At 33.8% G+C, this 14,872-nt stretch overlaps 2 protein-coding genes across 7 annotated transcripts in view; one reads left to right on the forward strand and one right to left on the reverse strand.

Annotated features, from left to right (window-relative positions):
• The window catches only part of LOC134243134 (potassium channel subfamily T member 2-like), a 39,001-nt gene extending 32,024 nt beyond the window's left edge, over positions 1-6,977 (reverse strand). For 3 of the 6 annotated variants that reach the window (XM_062725363.1, XM_062725367.1, XM_062725366.1), the window contains exons 1-3: positions 6,660-6,977; positions 5,221-5,378; positions 2,745-2,827 (exon numbers count right to left, since the gene is read on the reverse strand). In XM_062725363.1, the coding sequence (XP_062581347.1) occupies positions 2,745-2,827; positions 5,221-5,309 (172 nt within the window). In that variant the 5' untranslated portion in view covers positions 5,310-5,378; positions 6,660-6,977. The remainder of the gene's footprint in view (positions 1-2,744; positions 2,828-5,220; positions 5,379-6,659) is intronic. The other 3 variants (XM_062725365.1, XM_062725364.1, XM_062725362.1) reach the window with 1 other exon arrangement.
• The window catches only part of LOC134243140 (putative uncharacterized protein DDB_G0293878), a 476,688-nt gene that overhangs the window by 305,473 nt on the left and 156,343 nt on the right, over positions 1-14,872 (forward strand). The window lies entirely within an intron of this gene.

Below are 14,872 nucleotides of genomic sequence, written 5' to 3' on the forward strand. Positions count from 1 at the left end.
ACACTCAGATTTAATTTTACTACTGCTGCACTTTTCTATATCTTATATCAATGACCATACTAATAATTCTATATATTTCTAGTAAAACTTTGCATTCATGCATGCTATTACATGTATAAATGCATATTTCCTTAGGTTTGACAGTCTGAGAGAGAAAACATTATATAATACTAGCTGTTACAGTATATTTGGTCACATTCTGCAGCTCTACACTTCAAATATCCTATGTAATATATTGTATAAAATATGTATAACATACCATACAGGAATATTAAATAAATTGTTCACAAATAATGATTACGCAGTATTCAATTTATTTTTCGTTCGTCAATTTTTTATATTTTTTTTCTTAAAAAAAGAGAGAACTCGACCTCATGCACAGTTACTAGAACAACTCTTTGGTTCCAATCCACTAAAGGCAAGCTTATTAAACAAACCTATATGAAGTGACTTCAAAATGGAATACAATTTCAGATACATTATCCTAATTCAAATTTACACTTGATGAGGCTTTTGTTCTACTGGTGTGTACTTATAATAATGATATCATAATAAACTCTACTTGTGTGCCGAGTCTAATTTGAATTAATACAACCAATATATGTTCCATTTCCATTATCTAACTCTTCAAATTAGAGGAACTTTGGTCATTTGAGAGGGACAATCATGACGTAATGGAGATTATTATCCTTCAGAATTATACAGTCAATCTGATTGGTTTAGAGCAGGTCACGTGCAGGGAGACAACTCATGATGTCTCCCTCACGCGCAGGGTGACAACTGTTATCTCCCTTCATATGACAATGAAATAGCGTAAGCGAGCATGCAGGGTTACAACTGTGTTGTCGCCCTTTGAATAAAACTACAGTGGTTTAAGCCTATTTATAAGTAAAATGGCTAAATATGCGGGATCGGTAAACAATAAATTCTAACAATGACGTCAAAGTTGTCTGTTGGCATATTTTGAAAGTATGGAATGGGAGCAGAGTAGAAGAAAATAAGAGGTTTGATTACTATTTTCTCCTCTATCTAATTGATAATTGTATATTCTTCAGGATAATAAAACTATTATGGACTGTTTAGAAGGGAGACATCACCAATACGCGAGTTTCGAGATTGTAACTCTCCTGCGATAGAGGCACAAAAAGTATCCATTTTAGCATGGGATGGGAAAGTTTGTTTGTGTATACAATCATGCATAAATAAATGAACAATGTTCATGGCTTTAAAAATTAATTTAATGTTATAGAAAGAAAAAAATTTTAAGCAGTGATGCATTTTATGATTTTATCAAGCTCAACTGAGTATATTTACATATCTACTTTCAATTATAGGGTACTTGAAAACGAAATAAACGTCGCGGTCTTTATAAAAAGTAAAAGATTTTCTTCATTGTACAAACATTCTCTAAAAAGGTTAGTGGGTTTTTTGAAGTTATAATAAGGGAAAAAATAAATGTGTCATTTAAATTGCCGACATGTAATGATCAGATTTATGTTTACCGTATTTATTAGAGGCCCATATATATCTCCCCTCTTCTGAAAAGTCTCACATCCACTGAATTTTCTTTTTTGTTCCGATTTTTTTAATTTAAAAAATGACACCTTTACTTTAATTTGGTTATTCTCTAGTTGAAAAGAGCATCTTTACAATTATATAGTTATCAGAAATCAGTATATCGATGATGCGATATATCCAATAATAAATATCTGCCCCACCTGTTTGTTTATGCGGCAACAAAACTCCCCTCCTCAACGAAAGAGCGCACCAAGGGAGATAATCTCGAAACTTGCGCAAGCACCCTCGGGTGACAACCCTACTCAACCTGATAATTGGTGTATAAATAATGTCATCTCAATCCGATTCTGAATGTTAAATATATTTGTCATTTCTATCGAAGAACAGAAAAACTAATAGACAAATGAGAGAGAGTGAAAGCCATAAAATTACCAAACAATGAAAATTACGATTTTCCGAGGCCTGCACACTATATTTTGAAAAGGACTGTCAAAAACGTGTGAAGAACTTCATGTAACACATATAAATTGATTTTGTTGCCATTTCTACTTCTGATGCATGTGAAGTCCACAACAATACAGTGTCTCTTTTGCATGTTTGTTAACCATTTAGGCATTTCAATAATCAACATATTATTTCAGATGTTCAGATTGTCCCACTGCTTTAAATCCCAAAAGATTCGTACATTTTCTGACTTTTCCACAAAAGGGGTGCACTTAGCTGCAATAATGTAGCCCTCTCTGATTTTTTTAATCTGATGTTTTCTGGAGAGGGCTACAATTCCATAGCATCTCCCTAATGGTGCAAATATTTTTTTTGAAAATAGGGTGACTGCAGGCACAGGGGCATCTTATCCACTCTGTTCTCTACTTCACATATAAAAATACACAAGGGAAGAATCGAGTGTATTTTTATATGTGAAGTAGAGAACAGAGTGGATAAGATGCCCCTGTGCTGCAGGCAAAATAAATTGTTTTTACATTCAACTTACTTCTAATAAGACAACATTTTTATTCACTGTCAACAACATAGCCCATTAGCCTAAATGCAAAAAACCTGTAAAATAACCCTGCCTGTTTCACAGTTGTTTTACTCAGCAGCCATGACAGTTCATGCGTGACGTAATGAGACTTTCGCTTGAAATTTAGAACAACTTAATTAAGCAAATTTCCGTGTTTATAATACAACTATCATCCGGGTTTTTTTTTCCAAAAAAAAATACTTACTTGTAGCTGGTTTTCGGATTAACAATCTTTTAAGACGACCTCTAAGTGACAACTCATTGGTGAAGTATTTTATTGGCGATGACCTACAAAAATAACAAATAGTAGTAATTTGTCTTAGCCAAAAGATACTCATAAAAGGTCTGATGAGCACCTGTCTGCATTAAATATTTTTGTAATGTTCGAGAAATTATCTACAAAATTAAAGCATATAGCTAATTACTATGTATTTTAAATTTTCTCGAATGGTTTCCAATCACGTTCACTTTTTGTGCTTCGTGCCAGATAGCTGCAGACCTGTAGCGTTATGGTTTTATATAGTTTTCTTTGACCATAACGCTACAGACCCCGTAATGCAAAAAGGTTCAATTTACGGCGCAATATTTTTTGCGCTCTTTTGAGGAGAATTTCTCCACTTTTTAGCATCGGTCAATCAACTACCTTTCACTCCCTAAGTCTAGACACACTTTGTAGCCAATATGTATATTTTATCCATCTCCCAACCCTTTATAGTCGTCTCTACAAGAGATAAACTCGCTGGATTAAAATTATTTGTTAGATTGCTGAAAATTCACTTCAAGCGAGTTTATTGCCTGTAGAGACGACTATAAATGGTTGGGAGGTGGATAAAATATACATATTGGCTACAGAGTGTGTCTAACTTAGGGAGTGAAAGGTAGTTGATTGACCGATGCTAAAAAGTGGAGAAATTATCTACAAAGATTAAAAAATATTGCGCGTAAATTGCACTATTTTTTTGTATTACGGGATCTGTAGCGTTATGGTCAAAGAAAACTATATAAAACCATAACGCTACTTTCTGCAGCTACGTGCCAGACTGCATAAATGTTTTTCATACCTCTGAAAATTGAAGAGTACGGTGCGCTCGATTACCACTGAACACCATGTTTCCTACAGACCCATAGGAACAGGGAAGTAAATGACAGGGATTTTGCGATTAAGTTTACTTTAGCATTACGCTCCTGTCCATCAATAAAAACGCTCGATGATTTTTTTGCTTAACTCAATGATTTTTTGGCAAGACCCCCCCCCCCCCCCAATGCTAAATGTCTTACGCTGCAATCCCCCCATCTAAAATTACTATCTAAATGAGATTATCCCAATTTTGCATCTTTAAAAAGTGTTTATCTTCGAGAAAATTGCTATAAGACACACACACCCACCCCCACTTATATGTACATATAATTGTTGAGTATGATTTGTGACGAAATAAAGGCCTAAAATGACCACGTTTAAGAATTATTACATGTGTATAAATTAAAAATGCGTAAATGTTAGCGTTGACGCTTGTTTTCATTACATCATTCTTATTACGAAAGATATTACCTTTCCTACAATACTAAATTAATTTCTATTACGATCAGAAGAATACTCAGTAATTGCTTTTATTTATGTAATACAAAATTAATGTATGAGACTACCAAAGTTGCTTTTAAATTTGAAAATATGCGTGTAATGTTTATCCCTAGTATCATGCATAAACTAAAAGGCACAGATTCTACTCTAAAGCATTGAAAACTTCACAAATCTATTCAGAGGAACAAGTCATTATATTTGATGTTGACCCATTTCAATGAAATCCAAATGAACACCTCTAAATGTTACAAAATAAATAGTAATATACCCCTTTGACGGAATGCATTTATATGACTTGACTGCGCTTTCACCCACGTGATGTTTGTTTAACTATCTGAAGGTATCTTTAACAAATTATATATTTGTTGTGCAAAATTTGTTTTGCAGATTTTATTTGACAAAATGAAATAGACCAAAAACGACAGCAGGATTATTTAGTCTATCATAGAATTCGTCCGACATTCCAGTCTACAGCGGTGATGGAAGGTGTCAATATAAGGTGCAAGCAATGTTTGGACACACTGAATCCTTAATATAGCAACGATTCGGATATTTTTAGAGTAGGTTTAATTAGTGTTTAATTAATTTTGAATACTGTTGGTCATGTTTCAAGTGGTGCACACGTGCCAACATGGTATCAACGCCCATAATAATTAATCACCAACGAATACTAGTATATAGTAGTCATGATAAATGTCAAGTAGTTTTTAATAATTCTATAGCAAATCTGTGATATCACTCATATTATTATAATTGATTTTAAGGAATTAGTCATGGCCTTTTGAAACCCCCCCCAAAAAAATACCCACGGGAAATTGTAGATATCATACAAGAAAAGGATAAAGTTTGAATAAAGTTTCGAGTTGAAAAGCCATATAAATAAATAGCTGCAGAACTGTAGCTCTCCGAAAAAAATATTTTGACAGACCGGTCTGTCAATATATTTTTTTTTGGAGAGCTACAGTTCTGCAGCTAATAAATAAACATCCATACTTGAAAAAAAACCTGTTTTGTATAACTCTTCCTTTAAAATACACAAAATTAAAATTAAAATTTTACAACCATTATCTATATAAAATGTCTGGACGTAGTAGATCGTTACCTCAGCCATTCCTCTTCGTTTTCCTCGTCGCTGTCATTGATGATAAAGTTTAGATCTATTCCATCACACACCGTGTGTTCATACACCATAATGATAGCTCAGGCATACCGGTTACAGCAGCCGTCCAAAAGTCCTTACTCCCAATTAATTTTTAATCCCTGCAATAAAAGTCAGTGCCTTGGCGTAAATCGTCCAGAAATGTGTTTATTATTTTGTTTTCTCTCATGATAATTAATACATCACATGTTACGACGAAGAGGTTCAACTTTTTTCACCTATGATGACACACAATTGTCAAAAGACGCAAATTCATTGCATAATTTTCATTTTTTATTACGGAAGACGCTCTCTGCTGACTGGTCACTATGTCCAGATGTGCGGCGATTTTAATGGTCGTTTGTCTCGTTTGCTTGATGCAGCGCCCGTGGGGACAGACGGGCGTCTGGTAATCATATACAAAATTTCCGAGATAAATTACCAGCCCATAATCTTGTGCAGAATAGGTAAAATAGGTGTTATTTCCGCGAGTTGGTTAATAGTTACGTAACTTGCTTCAACTTTGACAGGACGAAAAATTAATTCGAAAAAATTGTTTGTATAATCTGATGTTACCTATGAAAATATTTAAGACTAAGGTAAAGTATACACGAAAACGTACGGAAAGATAGATAAGCGGGTATTTTATTACGGTGTTTTCGAAGAAAAACAATATAATCTCCGTAAAAAGTGGTCAGAATTTAAATGTTTGAACATAGCTTAATTCATGCACCTTCATCTTTTGCAGCACACATTAATTACTTTTCTTTTCTATTGACATGGTAAGGGGCTGGTAAGGTTATCTGCATGTCAGTCTATTTATAAAATAAATTACACGTGCTACCGCGAGATATTTATGTTTGATATATATGTTAATTCACTACATATAATATTATATATTACTGTTATTATGCATTTGTAAGTAGTATATACTTGTAGGTCCCGGAAGTGTAATTTGAGAGAACAGATTATTTAACTACTACACACACGATGAACATAAACAAGACTTGATCATTGTTTATTACAAATTATTTAATTTGTAATTCAAATTTTATGAGAGAAAATTGTTTGATGTCCATGATTTCAACAACGAATTTCATTGTTGCTGACGATCTATACAACGTAAAACGTAATTCTCGGTTAATGTCGAGTTTTTACTTTTCATGTAAACATCTTAATTCACAGACAAAGTTGTTAAAAAATCTTGAAACAAGTAATTCGAAAAACGTTTAGAAATCCTTGCATTGACGTCTTTTGTTCAGCGCGTAACAGTGTCAATACGTTCTATATAGTTTGTAACACGGTAGGTATATCTTACATCTCATTATAACCCCGAAGACATGACTGCGCATAAAGTATCGGATATACAACACAACACATATATCGTTTTCATTCTTACTTACGCTTGGTTTCTGCTACATTGAGAGCTGTATCCTTTGTAATATTCCAGAATTATTCTCTAGTCTCCTTTGTTGAATAAAATAACAATAATCCCATGGACAAAAAAAATCTCTCGCGATCGTTGAACCGAGAAAAAAAATCTAAAATTCGATGATAACACCAGAAGTTGAACTTCTCAAAAGAACCTACCCATTTTACTTTCTGTTTTCCCTTTAAAACGCACGTGGTTATGTTGACCGAATGCACCGATTTCCTTGTGTATGTAGTTATTGACAAGTAAAGTCTGTTTCACTTTCGGCGACACAGCAGGATGCTTGGCTCATGTGCGTGTCCGCTGAATTACATAGAATAAACTTAACGGATGTGTGAAAAAAAACTCCATATAAACTGATCATATCTGTAGACAATCGCAATACTGAACCATACTAAATAAAGTTTAATTTAGAATTATGAGATATTGAATATGACAGTCATTTAATTATTACTGTGAATTTATTTTGAGGAAAAGTCCTGCCAACACATTCAACACTTCATGGTTAATTTAATGTCTGGCCGCTGATGTGTTGAGTTAAGCTGTGACATGATAAAATGCTTATAAACTTGTATAAATATACAAGGATGTATGTTGATGATAAAAACATATTAAAATGACTGCCATAGATCTATGTTGAGGGGGAATTAAAATATAAGTAATTTAAATGACTGCAATGAAAAAGATGAAGATAAGGAACATTATGATCGACCTAAAGTAATCTATAAACAATAAGAATCGACGAAGAGGGCATCAAGGCATAAAACACGGACCCCTGGGAATCCCAGAGGTGGGATCAGGTGACCAGGAGGAGTAAGCATCCTCTGTTATATCCAGTCACACCTGCAGTCCGTAGTCAAATTCAGTATAAAAACAAAGGCTTATATATAGCAATTGATATGAAACAAATCAGACAAAATACTACCCAATGGTAGGTTATGACAAAGAGACTGGAAACAGTGAAACAACACGTCTGCTTTAAATTTTGACCGATGTTAACGTTGTAGGAGAAATACCAGATATTTTCTTAAATTATTGTCCCTCTCACCCCCACAGTTCTTGAAAGGTTTTAGTAATGTCAATAATAATTATATATCTGCAACACAGTCGTGCTCCGAATTTTATTTGACAAAGTAAAAATGTCAGAAAGAACACAACCACGTGATAAATCCATATATCACTGGGAACTGCTTCGACTTGGACACATAAAATCCGATCAAAATGACGAAAAAGGACGATTTAATGGACTGGATTTAATCATCGGCGTTTCTAGGTTTTTACTGATGACCCACTTTTACTCATCACCTCTATCCTGTCTTTATCTAGGCGTAGGACATTTTATAATGACCCTAAATCCTAATACATGTACAGCGTATACTACAAAACATATCAAAAGTTGCTATATCATATATAATTTATTATATAAACAATTATAAGGTTACACTGCTAAAAAATTCCAAGGGAATGAATGTACATGTAATAATAAGGTGCTGCAAACTTAATATGCTGTCAAACTTGAATAATAAAGATTTTCTTCAAATTAAAAAAAAAGCAAATTGATTTGAATTTCAGTATATACTGGAAACTTAAAAAGATTTGGCATTCATTCCTTACCCACCAAATTAACCTCACCTAAAGCATTAAATTAGCGTTTGAAATTGAATATATACAGTTGAAATTTTGAAATACACATGGAATAGAACTTAAAGTTGCAGATGTTATTAAATTCTTAACCAATGAGAATTTGAGAGACGTTAGTTATTTAGCTTCGAGAATGCCACGCGTCAATGAAAATCCAAGGATGACGGAGAATTGCACTATTATAACTATACTGTATTAAAACAGCAAGGAAATATATTATTCAACAACACATATTCAGAAATGATGCTCATCAAATGTGTTTACCAAAAAAAACTTAAAGTAAATTTTCGCGCGATCACTTTAATTTGCCTTATTCAAATAACGAAAATAAAAACTTTCTACACTTTATACTTCTTTAAAAACATTCTGATTCTACCCACAGGTAATATGAAATCAATATTAGACAGATGCTTAATTTTATCATTGACAACATAGTAATTGGTCCAATCCTCTGTGGAAGTCCCATGGAAACGAATTGTGCCCCTTTATTAGCATGCTTTAAACATCTACTTTGTTAAAAGTCTCTTGTATTTTTATTTATTTAACATTTTGATATACTGGCGAAGTTTTATCTGTTAACAATATACATATTCTCTTGTTTCGACATATACAATATGAGTTGGAATAAGAAACACCAGAGTCTGTCTCTGACATTGTTTCATAAATGTTTGTGTACTCTGTATACTGTATGATAAAATGAATATGTTTCTGTCGCCAACTTTTCTGATTCTTGTACATAGCAGTATAGCAAGTACATGTATACCATAATCATCGGTCTTTGGTATTCCAATTGAATCGCTCTACGTAAGAACAATTTTAAACCGAGGTAGTCTACGAACAAATAAGTTGCTGATACAATACTTACATTAAAATTTGAAGTCAACTTTTGGCAAATTCTGTGGTCGACATGATGACCTTGTTGTCAGATAAAGTTTTCGTTGGGTTGATCAAATATACAAATTGTTAGGTCAATCTAGTAGGATCGCTCGCTTGAAAGACAGGGTACAGTTCTTTAAAAAACTAATTTGTTGAATCCTTTGGAAATACCACGGCTATATTTTTGTATCGATATATGGTATCCTAACTTTATGAGAAACGTGATTACTTTAACTCATCAATCGTCAACTTCTCTTACTTAATGCAGTATATACCCTTGACAGTTGCCACCTGCATGTGGATTTAAAAATCTCTCATTTGATTCAACCTGCAAAAGCATGCTTCTAACAATTTCTAAAACGAAGTAAGTTGATGAAACAAGCTCGTTTTGAATAACAATTTCTTAAGTTTTTTGGTCGATACAACGACCGTGCCAGAAAAAACAATCAAGTCAAATGCTGACAGAAGTTTTTCATGCTAATTGTTAGACCATTATTTAAAAAAAAACATCAGAAGGAGCAGAAGGCGGGTGTGACCGGTTGGCAGGGGATGCTCACTCCTCCATGGCACCCGATTCCACCTCTGATGTTTTGGAGCTGGGTTCGCGATTGCTCTGCTCCTGATTTGTGTTGTTTGAATGCATGGACTTTTGAGCTTGAGTAGTGTTTGTTATCTACATAAATTTCATTCACGGCGGGCTTTACCGGTTAACAAAGCATTTTTATAATCGCATTTTATCATTAATTCTTCGACTGAAACGATTTAGACAATTTAAACATGCGCATCTAAACCAGCGACACCAAGATCCAGACACAGTCATTTATTTTGCTATTTTAGAAAGATCGGAGAGAAGATAATATGAAGTCGACATCCACTTAAAGCAATATGAGCTGCATGTTTGACATCGGAAAAAAATGTTGCAAATTTGTAATCAACTATCTCAATGACAGAGAAATAGAACATTTATAAACTTCTGTTGTTCATAATTGCTATGAAAGAACTTTTAATACGCTTTGATTGAAGCAAAATTGAATTATTGTCGTCCTGTACAATACTGATTTCTTATATAAATCATATCTTCTGAAACATTTTTAAAATTTATTTTGGTTTTATTGAACATAAGGGTTTAGATTACATACAAATTAATCATAATAACACATTTTACCAGCAAAATAAAATTCTAAAAAATGCAGCTCATATTGCTTTAAATTAATGAAATATAACAGGGGTCAGTCCATGCAGTAATTATATACTGACCACACTCTTTAATCATAAACCCCGAGAGATATCAATGGAATCAAACACTATAGCTCATATATAATAGACTGTATTTCTTACACTGATATGTGTAGAGGATTTGCAGTTTTTATTTGAGTTCCGATGCTACTTTGTCGGAGCAAGGGTCCATTAAATGTAACAAACATTCATCAATCTCATAATTTTGTGAACAATACAAATACTGAACAGGGTAAAAATTGGAATCCATGAAAACACCTGGCCTGAGATTGGTTCAGGTGCGTAAGACTAGCAATCACGCCTTTGGCCGGTGGACTGGTCAAAATTGCCCAGAGTTTACAGTATAACACCAGTCGTGCGCCCTCCGTATTAACAAGGAAAAAAGAGTATTTCCGAGGTCAGTATCACAGAATGCAAAAATTTTACAATTAGTAAGAAACAAGTCAGTTAAAATTAGACGCAACGAAAGGTGAAAGAGGCAACGGGTTACACTCAAAGAAGAAAGATCAATGAACGATCATGAGAAATGGAATCGGTTCGATAACGATCTGGACTAAATCTTACTCTTAATCTTGCTTTGTGGATCTTACTCTAAAATCCACAAAGCAAGGAGGCGTAAAAAGGAATGTCCAGAAATCGTATTTACGAGGGCTGTTCAATAAATATTGTCCTGAACTGTATAACATACAATACAGATATTATATGACATTAAGCTTGACTTTTTCGCATTATTGAATCTTTAATAAACTTATAACAATTTATGTGAACACTTTTCGTCACATAGTTTCATTGTGAGAGGCTGGAAAACAAGGGCTATTTGAGACACTGCATTAAAAATGAATGGTAAAGAATCAGTAAACTTGAGTGAAATTTAACGCTTCATTAAAGCTGCTGTAAAACTCCTGAAGAATCTCAAAGAAATATTCACTGAACTAAGTAAAATTTACGGTAACCAATGTCTGTTTTATAGACAAATGAGCAAGTGAATTTCAATGATGAAAAATTATATAATGTGCATTAAAAATGGGTATAGTCCTTGCCAACAAAAAATATAACAACTAATGTACTGTTTGCAAAATTTCAACAAATAATCACTGATGATGTATGATCGACTTTATGACACATAGCAAATTTGATAGACATCATATCGGGAGTAGTTCACACTGTTTCAAAGAAACGTTTGACAGTTAAAAAGCTTAGTACTCAAAGGTCATCCTATGTTTTGATATATGAGTGAAAACGACAGCGTGTAAGAATATCTAAACAATCATTTTAAATTACCCCTGTATCAGTACTGAGTAATTGTAGTTATCCACGTTTGTTTGAAATTCAAACAGATAATGAAACTTGAATCTATAGCTCAAAACCCTCAAAACAAAATTTATAATAAGATATACTTGACAAAAACAGCAAAGGTCTGAGAAGAGCAAAGAATTGCAAGAGCACAAAGACAGATTTGTCTTGTTGTTCAAATTCGTATTCGAGGAGGCAGTTTAATTTCTGGAGGAGTCTAGAAAACATTTTTTTGCAAATAAAGGCTAATGAGAGGAAGGAACCAGAATCAGGAATCCACTACTTTCTTCATGACAGCGTCCAAACCCGCACGCCATTAAGAGTAAAGGAGTTTTGGGGATAAACAGAGAGTTAATTTTTTCACATTAGCAATATTCGCCCGATATTTCGCCTTTTGACTTGTTTCATTTTCCAAACCTGAAAGAACACCTTTCAGAAGGAAGAAACGAGTCCAGAAAATCATAAGATCTGTCATTTTCATAGTAAGGGTCATACCCCAAAATGAGTTCTAAAACAATCAGAAATGGGATAAAACATTTTACGGACATGTGTTTTAATGAAAAGAGAATATGAAGTTAAATCATCAAGACCAAATCGCTGAAAAGCGTCTTTTGCTTCTTTCCGAGCACCGCGAGGACATTTATTGAACAGCCCTCGTACATTGACAAGTGAGGAATCGATGAAGCATGCAGAGGAAATTTCAGCAAAATTGGTCACAAAACAGTAAAATTACAATTAAGAAAAGGATTTAGGGCTCTTAGGAAACAACACAAACAGTAACCAAAATGGAGAGAGGACAACGGTAACTAAGGTAAAGAATATACATGAAATCTCACTATAAAAAGTATAAATCCCTTCAGAATGCTGAAAATTGAAGCAAATAGGGGACAAAGAATTGTGGCACAGCTTTCATTAAAAAACCCATCTAGGATAACTTTTGTAGGGAGAGGGTCTGGGTTACTGGGGACTAGAGGAGTATTTAAAGGGTTGAATTCGAAAGACAATTAAACCATTTAGACTATTTGCTAAAAAGGAAATAAAGTAGAAAAACAACAGAAAAGATTTGACAAGAACAGGGAAGATCCTGAATAGTAGTGGCGAGCTGTGGGCTTCCAATACAATTACTTGTATGTAAGAGGTGCCAAAAATGTTTAAGTTACGACTCTAGAAGCTTTCAAAATTTAAATGGGCCTTAAATATGAATGGTCCATGATACCAAAAGAGAAAGACATCAGCATGATCAGATTCAGAACCATACCACGTCTTAGTGTTTAGTGTTGCAGGGCTTGTAAGGACTTTAGGAGTCTACAACATCTAGACACTTCGATGCAGAATGTAGGATTCTGGATTTGATTATATTACTCATAGGAGAAGCCAGAATAAACCAAAGAAACCAATTTTGGCTATAGACCTAGAAAACGCACATGGCTCTTTGTCTCACTCGATGTTCATAAATGCACTGCAGCACTAAGATCCTAAAAATCATCATAAGCTACTACGAAAGTACCTAGTTATATATATAGGAAAATATACATGAGAGAAGGCCGAAGGCTCAGGGTGTATGGTAAACAGAGTAAATCACACCCTTGATTGGAAATGATAACGAATTTATTTCCTTTGTACCCATAACAATTTATTTAATCAAGTCGGGTGCACGTGATTTCATGATTACTTTCGACTTTGTCAATCAAAGCTCGTGTTACAAGCTAGATAGGAAATAATCATTTTTACATAGGGCAATTTACAACAGAAAATTTGGGTTGGAAGAAAAGAAATAGTAAGTGGCTGTATACCATATCATCAGTCATTTGCTTTATGCTGGGGATGAATTTCATCACCAACGAAGAAGACCTAGAAAAGGGCCCCAAACACCTAAAGATATCACATAATCGTTAAATAAAGGACTTTTGGACGATACAACCATAATAACCCACAATTGGTATGTCAGACTCTTTCCGACACAGTAAGGTGTGCAAAAATGAAGTTCAAATCTATGAACTTCAGAAGAAAGGCAAAAGACAGAAAGGTTCACACTAAAGATGTTTGAGAAAATATCCATACAGAAAAGAAATAATTGTCAGGAGAAAATGAAGAACAGGAAAGAAAAGTGAAAGATGGACTAAAGAATACAGACTAAGTATGTAAGACGTACATATAAGAAGAAAACACTCTCGGTGGCCTTCATCTGGGTATCAAAGATATGTGTATCAGCATCCTATTATCAATTAACAATAGCAATTTCCACTTATATATTCACACGATATGTATCCCTGTGAGCTTGAAAGGAAAGATACCCTAGAGTCTGACACATCTGTTTCATATTTGGATGTCACAATTGGTAAACGTAGTGACTTAAACTTTTTTCAAATTTTTCAACTTCCAGTACTTATGTATAATTATACACTTATCACCTGCATAAGGGGTTATTATCTCTCTGTTGATTCGATTTACAACAGCATGTTCTTTTTACGAACAATTTCTAAAACGGCAAGGTTATTGAAAAACAAGTTGATGAAGCAAGTTTATTGAGTCTTAATCAACTGGTCAAATGATGGCTGACGCTTTTCATACTTATTGTATGGCCATTAAATTAATTATACACTGAATTGTCTGTGGATTTTTCAGTTAAATTCATGTGCAGATGATGTTAACTCATCCATGTCACCTGAACCCGCCTCTGTTGTTTTAGAAGCCCGTGTTTGCTCTGCTCTTCTGTGCCTTTTGAATGGTATTCTGAGTACATGTATTAATCCAGACATTTCAGTACAGACTATAAATTTGAAATCAATAGTCTTCATTCGATATTTTAATTTTACGATAGCAGTTTTGGCTGCTAAGCCTGCATTGTATGTCAGTGCTTGCCTAATTATCTTAGTACCTAATATATATAGGAAAATATAATGAGAGAATTTGGCTAGAACGTAAACAGGTAATCAGCCTTAAAATGATAAAACCTGTAAATCAATACTAAATGTTCAAAGAATCTGCACGTGATTACTTGATTACTTTCGACTTTTCAATGAATTATTTAAAAGATAATCCTATTCTACTGCATGCAAACGTTTATCACCGAGTCCTGTGTTACCTTCTACATAATGATAAATCAGGTGTTTAATGTATAGTGTCAACAAGGACATG

Source organism: Saccostrea cucullata, unplaced genomic scaffold (genome assembly GCF_032062105.1).
Source record: "Saccostrea cucullata isolate Sc308-1 unplaced genomic scaffold, CSIRO_AGI_Scuc_v1 ctg161, whole genome shotgun sequence".
NCBI classification, from domain to species: domain Eukaryota; kingdom Metazoa; phylum Mollusca; class Bivalvia; order Ostreida; family Ostreidae; genus Saccostrea; species Saccostrea cuccullata.